Source organism: Piliocolobus tephrosceles, chromosome 11 (assembly GCF_002776525.5).
Source record: "Piliocolobus tephrosceles isolate RC106 chromosome 11, ASM277652v3, whole genome shotgun sequence".
Lineage (NCBI taxonomy): Eukaryota > Metazoa > Chordata > Mammalia > Primates > Cercopithecidae > Piliocolobus > Piliocolobus tephrosceles.
This window is the reverse complement of record NC_045444.1, coordinates 51,215,273-51,229,312: the sequence shown is the minus strand read 5'-3', so window position 1 is coordinate 51,229,312 and position 14,040 is coordinate 51,215,273. Positions and strand designations below refer to the sequence as shown.

At 37.7% G+C, this 14,040-nt stretch overlaps 1 protein-coding gene across 2 annotated transcripts in view; it reads right to left on the bottom strand.

The window, feature by feature from the left end:
- The window catches only part of SCN2A (sodium voltage-gated channel alpha subunit 2), a 110,634-nt gene that overhangs the window by 47,048 nt on the left and 49,546 nt on the right, over positions 1-14,040 (bottom strand). For both annotated transcript variants that reach the window (XM_023188127.2, XM_023188128.2), the window contains 2 exons: positions 3,503-3,676; positions 1,197-1,553 (listed from right to left, as the gene is read on the bottom strand). In XM_023188127.2, the coding sequence (XP_023043895.1) occupies positions 1,197-1,553; positions 3,503-3,676 (531 nt within the window). The remainder of the gene's footprint in view (positions 1-1,196; positions 1,554-3,502; positions 3,677-14,040) is intronic.

Below are 14,040 nucleotides of genomic sequence, written 5' to 3'. Positions count from 1 at the left end.
CAGAGAGAAAGGTCGGGTTACCCACAAAGGGAAACCCACCAGACTAGCAGTGGATCTCTAAGGCAGAAACTCTACAAGCTAGAAGAGAGTTGGGGCCAATATTAAATATTCTTAAAGAAAAGAATTTTCAACCCAGAATTTCACATCCAGCCAAACTAAGCTTCATAAGCAAAGGAGAAATACAGACAAGCAAATGCTGAGAGAGTTTGCCACCACCAGGCCTGCCTTACAAGAGCTCCTGAAGGAAGCACTAAACATGGAAAGGAAAAACCAGTACCGGCCACTGCAAAAACATACCAAATTGTTAAGATCATCAACACTATCAAGAAACCACAACAACTAATGAGTAAAATAACCAGCTAGTGTCATAATGACCAGGTTAAATTCACACATAACAATATTAACCATAAATGTAAATGGGCTAAATGCCCCAATTAAAAGACACAGACTGACAAATTGGATAAAGAGTCAAAACCCATAGGTATGCTGTAACCCATTTCACATGCAAAGACACACATAGACGCAAAATAAAGGGATGGAGGAATATTTACCAAGCAGATGGAAAGTAAAAAAAAAGCAGGGTTTGCAATCTTTGTCTTTGATAAAAACAGACTTTAAACCAACAAAGATTAAAAAAAGGCAAAGAAAGACATTACATAATGGTAAAGGGATCAATGCAACAAGAAGAGCTAGCTATCCTAAATATATATGGTGTTGGGCATGGTTAATTTTACGCAGAAATGGCAATGTTTTTGAGTCAATGTTACTTGCTCATAATATAGTTTCTAGGCACCAAAAACTCCATGAGCTTTTAATAAACTGAGATTGTTACTAATTTTTAAATTTGTAGAAAACCAAATCTGAAACATTTTCATGTGTTATTGCTAGTACTTATAAATAAAATGAGTGTTCTAAGTAACACTTCCATGCTTTAGTACAGGAACTGAAAGATAAATAACAGAAATGTTTCTCTCCATCTAGCAAGAAGGATAATGAGAGAAAGAACAACTGGTTCAAAAGGTAGTTTAAGGGTTTGTGTGGATTACAATGGTCTAAACTATACATGGCTCTTATGAGTAATGGAAAATAGGAAATGGCCTTGATTTAAAAAACACAAAATATTCTTCAGTTGAACACACTTTTTTATGGTTACATTATCTTTTAATGAAAATGAGGAAAATGTTTTTGCTACATACCACTAGATTTCCAATCACCATGACCATCATGAAGACAGTAAGGCACATGGTTTGGCCAGCGACCTCCATACAGTCCCACATGGTCTCTATCCACTCTCCACACAGCACGCGGAACACGATCAGGAAGGAGTGGAAGAAGTCATGCATGTGCCAGCGTGGGAGTTCACAATCATTGGAAATCTTGCAGACACATTCTTTGTAGCTCTTACCAAAGAGCTGCATGCCAACCACAGCAAAAATGAAGACGATGATAGCCAACACCAAGGTGAGGTTTCCTAGAGCCCCCACAGAATTGCCAATGATCTTTATTAGCATATTTAGAGTTGGCCAAGATTTTGCCAACTTGAAAACTCGGAGCTGGAAATAAAAGCAAGAACAGTGTTAATGCCCTGCATTTCTAAAAATATCTGTAATTTTATTAACAGGGCAAATGTACAGGTAACTGTCTCAATTATAAAGTGATGAATTATTTATTTGTCAAACAATTACTAACAAATATAGCAGTGACTTGCTACCATAGAGGGTTCTTTTTTTCATTTTGAAATGGTCCACACTGTAAATGAAATAATTAAATTATATAGTTTTTAAATTGGCAGTTTAACAAGATACACCGAATTTTCAAGTATCCTACATAAGCATATGTAAAATACACCTTTGTTTCTCCTTAAGGAATTAAGATATTTAAGATTAATGGTGGTTAATTAGCAGAGATCCAGTTTCAGAGAAGTAGAAACTCTCATTATTTTTAAAAGGCCAAAGCAGATGAGTGTACTTTAAATATCATGCTGAAATGCACAACTGAAAATAATATCGACACTTAAGTTACACAAAGTAGAAGCAGAAATCAACTAATTTCTTTGTCTTTAGACTGTTTTAATCTAGCTATATTTTTAACTTGCTGTAACTTTAGGCTATATTTTAAACATGTATTATATTCAAATACAAAAGTATTTAAACTTCAGTAAAAAGTTAAGCTTCTTTTTAACCTTTTTGTCTTCAAAGACTTAATTCAGCGTAGTGTGTAAATGTCTGTCTCATTGTGTTTGACATATTGGTTGTATTAGCTTTAGAGTTCGCTGAAGTACCGTTTATGGTTAAACAGCAGCAGCATTTTATTTCTGATGCTTCAGTAAATGTCAGGATGAGAGTAGTGCATTATTTAACAGCATCGGGGTGACCCAAAGGAGTAAATACATGCACCAAAGTATTTAATTTATTCCAGAGAATAATTTATGCAAAAGAGCCTGGCACACTAAGTAAGATTCTAATGATACTATGCTTCCTATTTCCCTTAACTGCATCACATTTTCATGAAGGTTTGCTAAATATTTTTTTAAGTTCTTGCCCATATTACTTGTTTTATCATTTTAAATTTTTGTTCTGTTTTTTGCATCCTTCTAGTTTCAAATTAGATTCATAACTACCTTTGAGGATTAGGGAAGGAAATATAGTTCTAAGGATTACAATTCAAATTTGAACGTTGAAAGCAGCAAGGGAAATTGTAAACAGATTTCATGAAAAAGTCTTCAGCCTAATCACTATTAAGGTAAATCACCTCTAGGAACGTGTCCTTAGTAACCATGTACAGCCTGTGTTATTTGAAAATAAGTCACAAAAGTTAGAGCCAACTGAAAGTAATAGTATAATAAAACATATCAAACTTTCACTGGAAATATGTCAAGTGATATTTTATCTCTGAATTTTAAAATCTAATAGTTTTTATAAAAGATTAAAGAAAGATACTTTCTTTAAAATTAACAAAATATAGTACAGTTAACTCTCTCAAAGAGTGGATTTGGTGATTTTCTAATGTGGCAGCAGTCATATGGGGAGCTCTGTTTGCTTATCCTTCTCCCTTGTACACTGTCCCCTGTCTTAACTCTTTCCTCTACGGGGACAAGGTGAGCAATGAACAATTCCATAATTCCTTAGTCTCTGGCAGAAAGGGGAGCTCATCCTAGGTCCCAAGGAAGCTTTGTACACAGTTATGCAAACCTCAGATAACTGAGACTTGACTATGGCGTTGTTTAATTGTGATTTGAGTTTATCTGTGACTCCCTTTTTCCTCTCTCTATTAGTCTTCCATTCAATAACTAAGAAGAGAAGTGTAGACTATTCATTTAAGTGAACTTTATTAAACCTATGATGAAGAAACAACTACTATCTGGTGGTATGGCAATCCAATTTGTTTTAGAAGTATATTCAAATAATATTATAATGATGGGAAATCTTGCCATTATTACTAGATGAGAATGAAGACTAATTAATTACAAAGTACATTTTATGAACACTCCCAGTTAATTTACCAGCCGGAATGATCGGAGAACAGACAATCCTTCCACATTTGCCAGACCAAGTTCCATTAAACTAAGGCTCACAATAAAACCATCAAAAATATTCCAGCCTTCTTGAAAGTAATAATATGGATCCATGGCAATTATCTTCAGAAACATTTCTGCTGTGAAGATCCCCGTGAAGACCTAAATGAGAAGTGTAGTTCATTATATGAGCAAATACTCTTGAAACACGAATAATTATTGAGCAACTTAATTTACTCCCAACAAATATAAATTAAATTCTGATTTTTAAAAATTGGTTTAAGTCCAACAACTTGGTATCCACAAATGCTTTGCATTCAAATCAATAATTGTTCACCATATATAATGTTTATCAAATGATAAAGAGTACATGGATTAAGTCAATAAAATTAATATTATTTTCATATGAAAGGTGTAACTGGCTCATTGTGATCAATTGTTTGGCTCTGTCTCTGATCTTTCTAGCTCTCCAAAAACTTACCAAATGATTACCTGACAGTGTGGGCTTCCACCACCAAGCCCAATGGATTGGTCCCCTCCCCTCTGCAGATGAGACTGGTGCTAAGGAGACGTCATGTAAGCTGTAATAAACATGCTCACGGCTAGCTCTACAGATAGTAAGAACTCTTACAAAAAAAAATTTCCTTTTCCTGGCCAAAGGGAAGCGGTATTTTCCTTTCTCCATTTCTATAATCTACAACTATTTCAAAGTCTCTCTTCTGCACATAACCTGAGCCATTTTTCCTTATGCCTTCCCATTTGAGAAGCATAGTCTCAGTACTTCAGCTTCTTAGAAGTGATGAAAGTCAGCCAGCCTGAACTTTATGTTTCACTTTATCTACCAGACTACTTACATCCATAACTGTGCTTTGCCTTTCTCTTCTTGTTAAAATGAAAGAAGTGCCCCTGTTTTGAGCTAATCTCTCAAATTGTGTTATGTGTTTTCCTTTGGACTTCGCAAGGAATTCATTCTCAGTTAACCAACTTTTCTACTACTGGCTACTTCCGGATTTTTTTGTTTTGTTTTTTGATTTTTGGGTTTTTTTTTTTTTTTTAATAGAAAGTAACAGACACCGAGTCCTTCTCTCCTTAAAAATATCACCACTGTCTCCAGAGAAACTCTCCTTGCACTCTATTTCCCCTTCCAGCTGCCACCATCTATCCTTTCCTTATGGCCAGATTTCTTTCAAAGATCGCATACTTGTCTACACTCGCTAGTTCCACATCTTCAACTTACTCCACGATCCACCAAATGGCTTTAACAAACTTCACCAACAAGACCGACATCACCAATAAATCCAAATGAAAATTTTAAACAATTATCTTGCTTGCTTGCCCTTTGAGAAGTTTTGGGCATTGTTTTCTGTTCCTTCTTCATTGAAATATTTTCTGTCCTTGGCTCCTGTGATCCATACCTCCCTGTATGCTACTCACCTGATTTTCTTCCTCTAACAAATCATTCAATACTGGATTTATTCAGAATTCTCTCTGTCTAGACCCCACTTACTTTAATTTTCCTTTTATAATAAGTTACTTTTTATAATAGTTTACATTTCAAAATCTATTTTTCTGTTCAAGCATACCTCCTAATCTCTAGAAACACATACCCACCTGCCTATTCAATACCTACATTTGAAAGACTGTCTTCCAGGCATCTCAAATTCAACAGGTCAAAAATTCACCTTACTGCTTTTTCTCCACAGTTTTGCTTCTCTGCTGATATTTGCTAACTCAGTAAATGGAATCTCTCTCTACCTAGGTGGCCACCTCAGAGACTGACAGTCTTAGTGACTTTTCCAAACATCTCTTGAATACTTCAAATTGAAACTCACCCATGTGTATATTACTAGACTTTTTTCTTTTTCATTGAGTAGGGCTTCATTGTTTGAAATTTCATGGACATTTAAATAATGTATAGCACTTTTTGTCTCTTTTCCAAGAAATGTTTGCCTACTCCAAGGTGTCAAAGATGTTCTCCCATGTTTTATTTCAGATGTTTTATTGTTTTGGAGTTTTTATTTTTATTTATTAGTATTATTATTATTCTTTAAGTTCTAGGGTACTTAAAGAATAAGTACAACGTGCAGGTTTGCTACATATGTATACATATGCCATGTTGGTGTGCTGCACCCATTAACTCGTCATTTACATTAGGTATATCTCCTAATGCTATCCCTCCCCGCTCCCCCCACCCCATAACAGGCCCTGGTGTGTGATGCTCCCCACCTTGTGTCTGAGTGTTCTCATTGTTCAATTCCCACCTATGAGTGAGAACATGCAGTGTTTAGTTTTCTATCCTTCTGACAGTTTGCTTAGAATGATAGTTTCCAGCTTCATACGTGTCCCTACAAAAGACATGAACTCATCCTTTTTTTATAGCTGCATAGTATTCCATGATGTATATGTGCCACATTTTCTTAATCCAGTCTGTCACTGATGGACATTTGGATTGGTTACAAGTCTTTGCTATTGTGAATAGTGCTGCAGTAAATATACATGTGCATGTGTCTTTATACCAGCATGATTTATAATCCTTTGCGTATATGCCCAGTAATAGGACGGTTGGGTCACATGGTATTTCTAGTTCTAGATCCTTGAGGAATTGCCACACTGTCTCCCACAATGATTGAACTAGTTTACATTCCCACCAACAGTGTAAAAGCGTTCCTATTTCTCCACATACTCTCCAGCACCTGTTGTTTCCTGACTTTTAAATGATTGCCATTCTAACTGGTGTGAAATGCTATCTCATTGTGGTTTTGATTTGCATTTCTCTGATGACCAGTGATGATGAGCATTTTTTCATGTGTCTGTTGGCTGCATAAATGTCTTCTTTTGAGAAGTGTCTGTTCATGTCCTTTGCCCACTTTTTGATGGGATTTGATTTTTTCCTGTAAATTTCTTTAAGTTCTTTGTAATTCCGCATATTAGCCCTTTGTCAGATGGGTAGATTGCAAAACTTTTCTCCCATTCTGTAGGTTGCCTGTTCACACTGATGGTAGTTTCTTTTGCTGTGCAGAAGCTCTTTAGTTTAATTAGATCCCATTTGTCAATTTTGGCTTTTGTTGCCATTGCTTTTGGTGTTTCAATATTGAAGTCCTTGCCCACACCTATTTCCTGAATGGTATTGCCTAGGTTTCCTTCCAGGTTTTTTATGGTTTTAGGTCTAACATTTAAGTCTTTAATCCATCTTGAATTACTTATTGTAGAAGGTGTAAGGAAGGAATCTAGATTCAGCTTTCTACTTATGGCTAGCCAGTTTTCCCATCACCATTTATTAAATAAGGAATCCTTTCCCTATTTCTTGTTTGTCAAAGATCAGATGGTTGTAGATGTGTGGTATTATTTCCAAGGGTTCTATTCTGTTCCATTGGTCTATATCTCTGTTTTGGTACCAGTACCATGCTGTTTTAGTTACTGTAGCCTTGTAGTATAGTTTGAAGTCAGGTAGCATGATGCCTCCAGCTTTGTTCTTTTGGCTTAGGATTGTCTTGGTAATGTGGGCTCTTTTTTGGTTCCATATGAACTTTAAAGCAGTTTTTTCCAATTCTGAGAAGAAAGTCATTGGTAGCTTGATGGGGATGGCATTGAATCTATAAATTACCTTGGGAAGTATGGCCATTTTCACAATATTGATTCTTCCCATCCATGAGCATGGAATGTTCTTCCATTTGTTTGTGTCCTCTTTTATTTCGCTGAGCAGCGGTTTGTAGTTCTCCTTGAAGAGGTCCTTCACATCCCTTGTAATTGGAATCCTAGGTATTTTATTCTCTTTGAAGCAATTGTGAATGGGAGTTCACTCATGATTTGGCTCTCTGTTTGTCTGTTATTGGTGTATAGGAATGCTTGTGATTTTTGCACATTGATTTTGTATCCTGAGACGTGGCTCAAGTTCCTTATCAGCTTAAGGAGATTTTGGGCTGAGATGATGGGGTTTTCTAAATATACAATCATGTCATCTGCAAACAGGGACAATTTGATTTCCTCTTTTCCTAATTGAATACCTTTATTTCTTTCTCATGCCTGATTGCCCTGGCCAGAATTTCCAACACTGTGTTGAATAGGAGTGGTGAGAGAGGGCATCCCTGTCTTGTGCCAGTTTTCAAAGGGAATGCTTCCGGTTTTTGCCCATTCAGTATGATATTGGCTGTGGGTTTGTCATAAATAGTTCTTATTGTTTTGAGATAAGTCCCATCAATCCCTAGTTTATTGAGAATTTTTCACACGAAGGGCTGTTGAATTTTATTGAAGGCCTTTTCTGCATCTTTTGAGATAATCATGTAGTTTTTGCCTTTGGTTCTGTTTATATGCTGGATTACGTTTATTGATTTGCGTATGTTGAACCAGCCTTGCATCCTAGGGATGAAGCCAACTTGATCGTGGTGAACAAGCTTTTTGATGTGCTGCTGGATTCGGTTTGCCAGTATTTTACTGAGGATATTTGCATCAATGTTCATCAGGGATATTGGTCTAAAATTCTCTTTATTTGTTTTGTCTCTGCCACGCTTTGGTATCAGGATGATGTTGGCGTCATTAAATGAATTAGGGAGGATTCCCCCTTTTCTATTGATTGGAATAGTTTCAGAAGCAACAGTATAGGCTGCTTTTTGTACTTCTGGTAGAATTCGGCTGTGAATCTGTCTGGTCTTGGACTTTTTTTGTTGGTAGGCTATTAATTATTGCCTCAATTTCAGAGCCTGTTATTGGTCTATTCAGGGATTCAACTTCTTCCTGGTTTAGTCTTGGGAGGGTGTATGTGTCTAGGAGTTTATCCATTTCTTCTCGATTTTCTAGTTTATTTGCGTAGAGTTGTTTATAGTATTCTCTGATGGTAGTTTGCATTTCTGTGGGATCAGAGGTGCTATCTCCTTTATCATTTTTTATTGTGCCTATTTGATTCTTCTCTCTTTTCTTTATTAATCTTCTTAGTGGTCTATCAATTTTGTTGATGTTTTCAAAAAACCAGCTCCTGTATTCATTGATCTTTTGAAGGGTTTTTTATGTCTCTATGTCCTTGAGTTCTGCTCTGATCTTAGTTATTTCTTGCCTCCTGCTTGCTTTTGAATGTGTGTTTGCTCTTGCTTCTCCAGTTCTTTTAATTGTGATGTTAGGGTGTCAATTTTAGATCTTTTCTGCTTTCTCTTGTGGGCATTTAGTGCTATAAATTTCCCTCTACACACTGCTTTAAATGTGTCCCAGAGATTCTGGTATATTGTGTCTTTGTTCTCATTGGTTTCAAAGAACATCTTTATTACAGCCTTCATTTTGTTATGCACCCAGTAGTCATTCAGGAGCAGGTTGTTCAGTTTCCATGTAGTTGAGTGGTTTTGAGTGAGTTTCTTAATCCTGAGTTCTAGTTTGAGTGCACTGTGGTCTGAGAGAGAGTTTGTTATAATTTCTGTTTTTACATTTGCTGAGGAGTACTTTACTTCCAACTATGTGGTCAATTTTGGAATAAGTGTGATGTGTGCTGAGAAGAATGTATATTCTGTTGATTTGGGGTGGAGGGTTCTGTAGATGTCTATTAGGTCTGCTTGGTGCAGAACTGAGTTCAATTCCTGGATATCCTTATTAACTTTCTATCTTGTTGATCTGTCTAATGTTGACAGTGGAGTGTTAAAGTCTCCCATTATTATTTTGTGGGTCGCTAAGACTCTTTGTAGGTCTCTAAGGGTTTGCTTTATGTATCTGGGTGCTCCTGTATTGGGTGCATATATATTTAGGATAGTTAGCTCTTCTTGTTGAATTGACCCCTTTACCATTATGTAATGGCCTTCTTCATCTCTTTTGATTTTTGTTGGCTGAAGTTCTGTTTTATCAGAGACTAGGATTGCAACACCTACATTTTTTTGTTTTCCATTTGCTTGGTAGATCTTCCTCCATCCCTTTATTTTGAGCCTATGTGTGTCTCTGCATGTGAGATGGGTCTTCTGAATACAGCACACTGATGAGTCTTGACTCTTTATCCAGTTTTGCCAGTCTGTGTCTTTTAATTGGAGCATTTAGCCCATTTACATTTAAGGTTAATATTGTTATGTGTGAATTTGATCCTGTCATCATGATGTTAGCTGGTTATTTTGCTCATTAGTTGATGCAGTTTCTTCCTAACATTGACGGTCTTTTCATTTTGGCATGTTTTTGCAGTGGCTGGTACTGGTTGTTCCTTTCCATTTTTAGAGCTTCCTTCAGGAGCTCTTGTAGGGCAGGGCTGGTGGTGACAAAATCTCCCAGCATTTGCTTGTCTGTGAAGGATTTTATTTCTCTTTCACTTATGAAACTTAGTTTGGCTGGATATGAAATTCTGGGTTGAAAATTATTTTCTTTAAGAATGTTTAATGTTGGCCCCCAATCTCTTCTGGCTTGTAGAGTTTCTGCCGAGAGATCTGCTATTAGTCTGATGGGCTTCCCTTTGTGGGTAATCTGACCTTTCTCTCTGACTGCCCTTAACATTTTTCCTTCATTTCAGCTTCGGTGAATTTGACAATTATGTGTCCTGGAGTTGCTCTTCTCAAGGAGTATCTTTGTGGCATTCTCTGTATTTCCTGAATTTGAATGTTGGTCTTCCTCTCTAGGTTGGGGAAGTTCACCTGGATAATATCCTGAAGAGTGTTTTCCAACTTGGTTCCATTCTCCCCATTACTTTCAGGTACACCAATCAGACGTAGATTTGGTCTTTTCACATAGGCCCATATTTCTTGGAGGCTTTGTTCATGTCTTTTTACTCTTTTTTCCCTAAACTTCTCTTCTCACTTCACTTCATTCATTTCATCTTCAATCACTGATACCCTTTCTTCCAGTTGATCGAGTCAGCTACTGAAGCTTGTGCATTCGTCACATAGTTCTCATGCTATGGTTTTCAGCTCCATCAGGTCATTTAAGGACTTCTCTATACTGTTTATTCTAGTTAGCCATTCGTCAAATCTTTTTTCAAGGATTTTAGCTTCTTTGCAATGGGTTCGAACATCCTCCTTTAGCTCGGAGAAGTTTGTTATTACCAATCGTCTGAAGGCTTCTTCTCTCAACTCATCAAAGTCATTCTCCGTCTAGCTTTTTTCCATTGCTGGCAAGGAGCTGCATTCCTTTGGGGGAGAAGAGGCACTCTGATTTTTAGAATTTTCAGCTTTTCTGCTCTGATTTCTCCCCATATTTGTGGTTTTATCTACCTTTGGTCTTTGATGATGGTGACATACAGATGGGGTTTTGGTGTGGATGTTCTTTCTGTTTGTTAGTTTTCCTTCTAACAGTCAGGACCCTCAGTGTCAGGTCTGTTGGAGTTTGCTGGGGGTCCACTCCAGACCCTGTTTGCCTGGGTATCACCAGTGGAGGCTGCAGAACAGCAAATATTACAGAACAGCATATGTTGCTGTCTGATCCTTCCTCTGAAAGCTTCATCTCAGGGGGACACCCAGCTGTATGAGGTGTCAGTCAGTCCCTACTGGGAAATGTCTCCCAGTTAGGCTACTCAGGGGTCAGGGACCCACTTGAGGAGGCAGTCTGTCCATTCTCAGATCTCAAACTCCATGCTTGGAGAACCACTACTCTCTTCAAAGCTGTCAGACAGGGATGTTTAAGTCTGCAGAAGTTTCTGCTGCCTTTTGTTCAGCTATACCCTGCCCCCAGAGGTGGAGTCTACAGAGGCAGGCCAGCCTCCTTCAGCTGTGGTGGGTTCCACCCAGTTCACGCTTCCTGGTCAATTTTTTTACCTACTGAAGCCTCAGCAATGGTGGACGCCCCTCCCCCCAGCCTCACTGTAGCCTTGCAGTTTGATCTCCTACTGTTGTGCTAGCAGTGAGTGAGGCTCCATGGGCTTGGGACCCTCCGAGCCAGGTGCAGAATATAATCTCCTGGTGTGCCGTTTGCTAAGGCCATTGGAAACGCGCATTATTAGGGTGGGAGTGTCCTGATTTTCCAGGTACTGTCTGTCATGGTTTCCCTTTGCTAAGAAAGGGAATTCCCCAACCCCTTATGCTTCCCAGGTGAGGCGATGCCCCACCCTGCTCCGTGGACTGCACCCACTGTCTGACCAGCCCCAGTGAGATGAACCTGGTACCTCAGGTGGAAATGCAGAAATCACCCATCCTCTGCGTTGATCACGCTGGGAGCTGCAGACTGGAGCTGTTCCTATTTGGCCATCTTGGAACCTCCCATCTGTTTTAGCTTTTTTGCTTAGTCTATAATCCATATTGATTCTGGCATGTGGCATAAGATTGAATGGGGAGATTCATTTATTTTCCATACATTTATTTAAGTGTTCCTGATACTTTGGTGAAAATACTTTCTTTCTTCTATTTCCTTTCTGTAGTGTCTTTGTCAAAAAATCCATTGACATATAGTTTGGATCTACTTATGAACTCAGCATTATGTTCCATTGATATCTTTGTTTATGCCAATACTGTAGATTCCTGACTAGCACAGCTTTATAACAAGCCTTGAAGTCAGATATGTTAATGTTTTCATTATTCTTTTATCAGTATTATTTTGGCAATTTTAAGCACTGTGTATATGCATAGAAAGTCATTTCAGCAATTTCTACAAAGAAAATCTGTGACATTTTTACTGGGATTGGGTTGAATTGACAGATACATTTGGGTAGAACTAATTTCTTAATAATATTGAATCTTCTGTTGCATGAACATGGCATATATATTTCCATTTGTTTAAATCTTCTGTAATTATTCTCAGCCATGTTTCAATGTTTTTAGTGTAGGTGTCTTGAAATGATTTGTTAAATTTATTACTGTATTGTTTGTGTTTTTTGCTATTATGGCAAATAAAATATTTAAAATCATTGTTTATTTCTAATCACTGTTGCAAAGATTTGTTAGGATTGTCTATAATATGATCATGTTGATGAAATAGACACTTCTACCACACTTCAATATTTATACATTTTATTTGTGTATTTTTCCCCTTTACTTCAGTTGGTAAAACTTCCAGTGCAAAGTTGAATAAAAGTGGTAAAAATCGACATATTTGTCTGTTTTCAGGGGAAAGCACTCCATTTTTCTAAGCAGCAAGAATTCACTACTTACACATCTCACTGATAAGTAAAATATTAGGTGTAGGGTTTTCTTTCTTTCTTTCTTTCTTTCTTTCTTTCTTTCTTTCTTTCTTTCTTTCTTTCTCTCTCTCTCTCTTTCTTTCTTCCTTTCTTTCTTTCCTTCTTTCTTTCTTTCCTTCTTCTTTCCTTCCTTTCTTCCTTCCTTTCTTCCTTTCTTCCTTCCTTCCTTTCTTTCTTTCTTTCTTTCTTTCTTTCTTTCTTTCTTTCTTTCCTTCTTTCCTTCTTTCCTTCTTTCCTTTTTGTTTTGTTTTGACAGAGTTTCACTCTTGTTGCCCAGGTTGGAGTGTGGAGTGCAGTGGCTTGATCTCAGCTCACTGCAACCTCCGCCTCCTGAGTTCAAGCAATTCTTCTGTCTCAGCCTCCCTGGTAGCTGGGATTACAGGTGCCTGCCACCACGCCCAGCTAAATGTTTGTATTTTTAGTACAGATGGGGTACTATGTACCAACTATGTTGGCTAGGTTGGTCTTGAACTCCTGACCTCAGGTGATCCACTGCCTCAGTCTCACAAAGTGCTAGGATTACAGGCGTGAGCCTCCACACCTGACTAGATGTAGGGTTTTCTTAAACATCCTTAACAACTTGAGAAAGTTACTTTCTATTCCTAGTTTACTGAGAGTTTTTCTCACGAATGGCTGGTAAGTTTTGTCAGATCCTTTTCTGCAACTATTGAGATGATCTTAGGCTTTCCTTTATTCTTTTAGAGGTAATATGGCCAATTAATTGATCACTTTTCAGATGTTAAATGAATCTTACTTTTCTGAGATAATCCCCACATGTTTAAGAAGTTAAGTATTTATTACCTTTTTCTCTATTGCTCAATTTTATTGATCATATTTTGCTAATGAATTTTTGCTTCTGTGTTCATGAGGGATACTTTCTTGTAATTTTTTATGTAGAATTAATATTGTAACACTTTATATAAAATGTTCTGGCCAGGCATGGTTGCTCCTGCCTGTAATCCCAGCACATTGGGAGGCCAAAACGGGTGGATCACAAGGTCAGGAGATTGAGACCATCCTGGCTAACACGGTGAAACCCCGTCTGCACTAAAAATGCAAAAAGAAAAAATAAAAAATTAGCCAGATGTGGTGGCTGGTGTCTGTAGTCCCAGCGAGTTGGGAGGCTGAGGCAGGAGAATGGCGTGAACCCAGGGAGTGGACCTTCAGTGAACCAAGATTGCACCACTGCACTCCAGCCTGGGCGACAGAGCGAGACTCTGTCTCAAAAAATTCTAATCTTTTCACATATTTCACACTTAACTATGTTATAAATCCCCACTTTAAACAATCAGTTGTCTTTTTAAAAAATTTACCACAGCAACAGAAAGCCAAATACTGCATGTTCTCATTTATAGGTGGGAACTCCTTCCTTTCTTCCTGCCTCCCTCCCTCCCTCCCTCCGTCTCTCTCTCTCTCTCTCTTTCTTTCTTTCTTTCTTTCTTTCTTTCTTTCTTTCTTTCTTTCT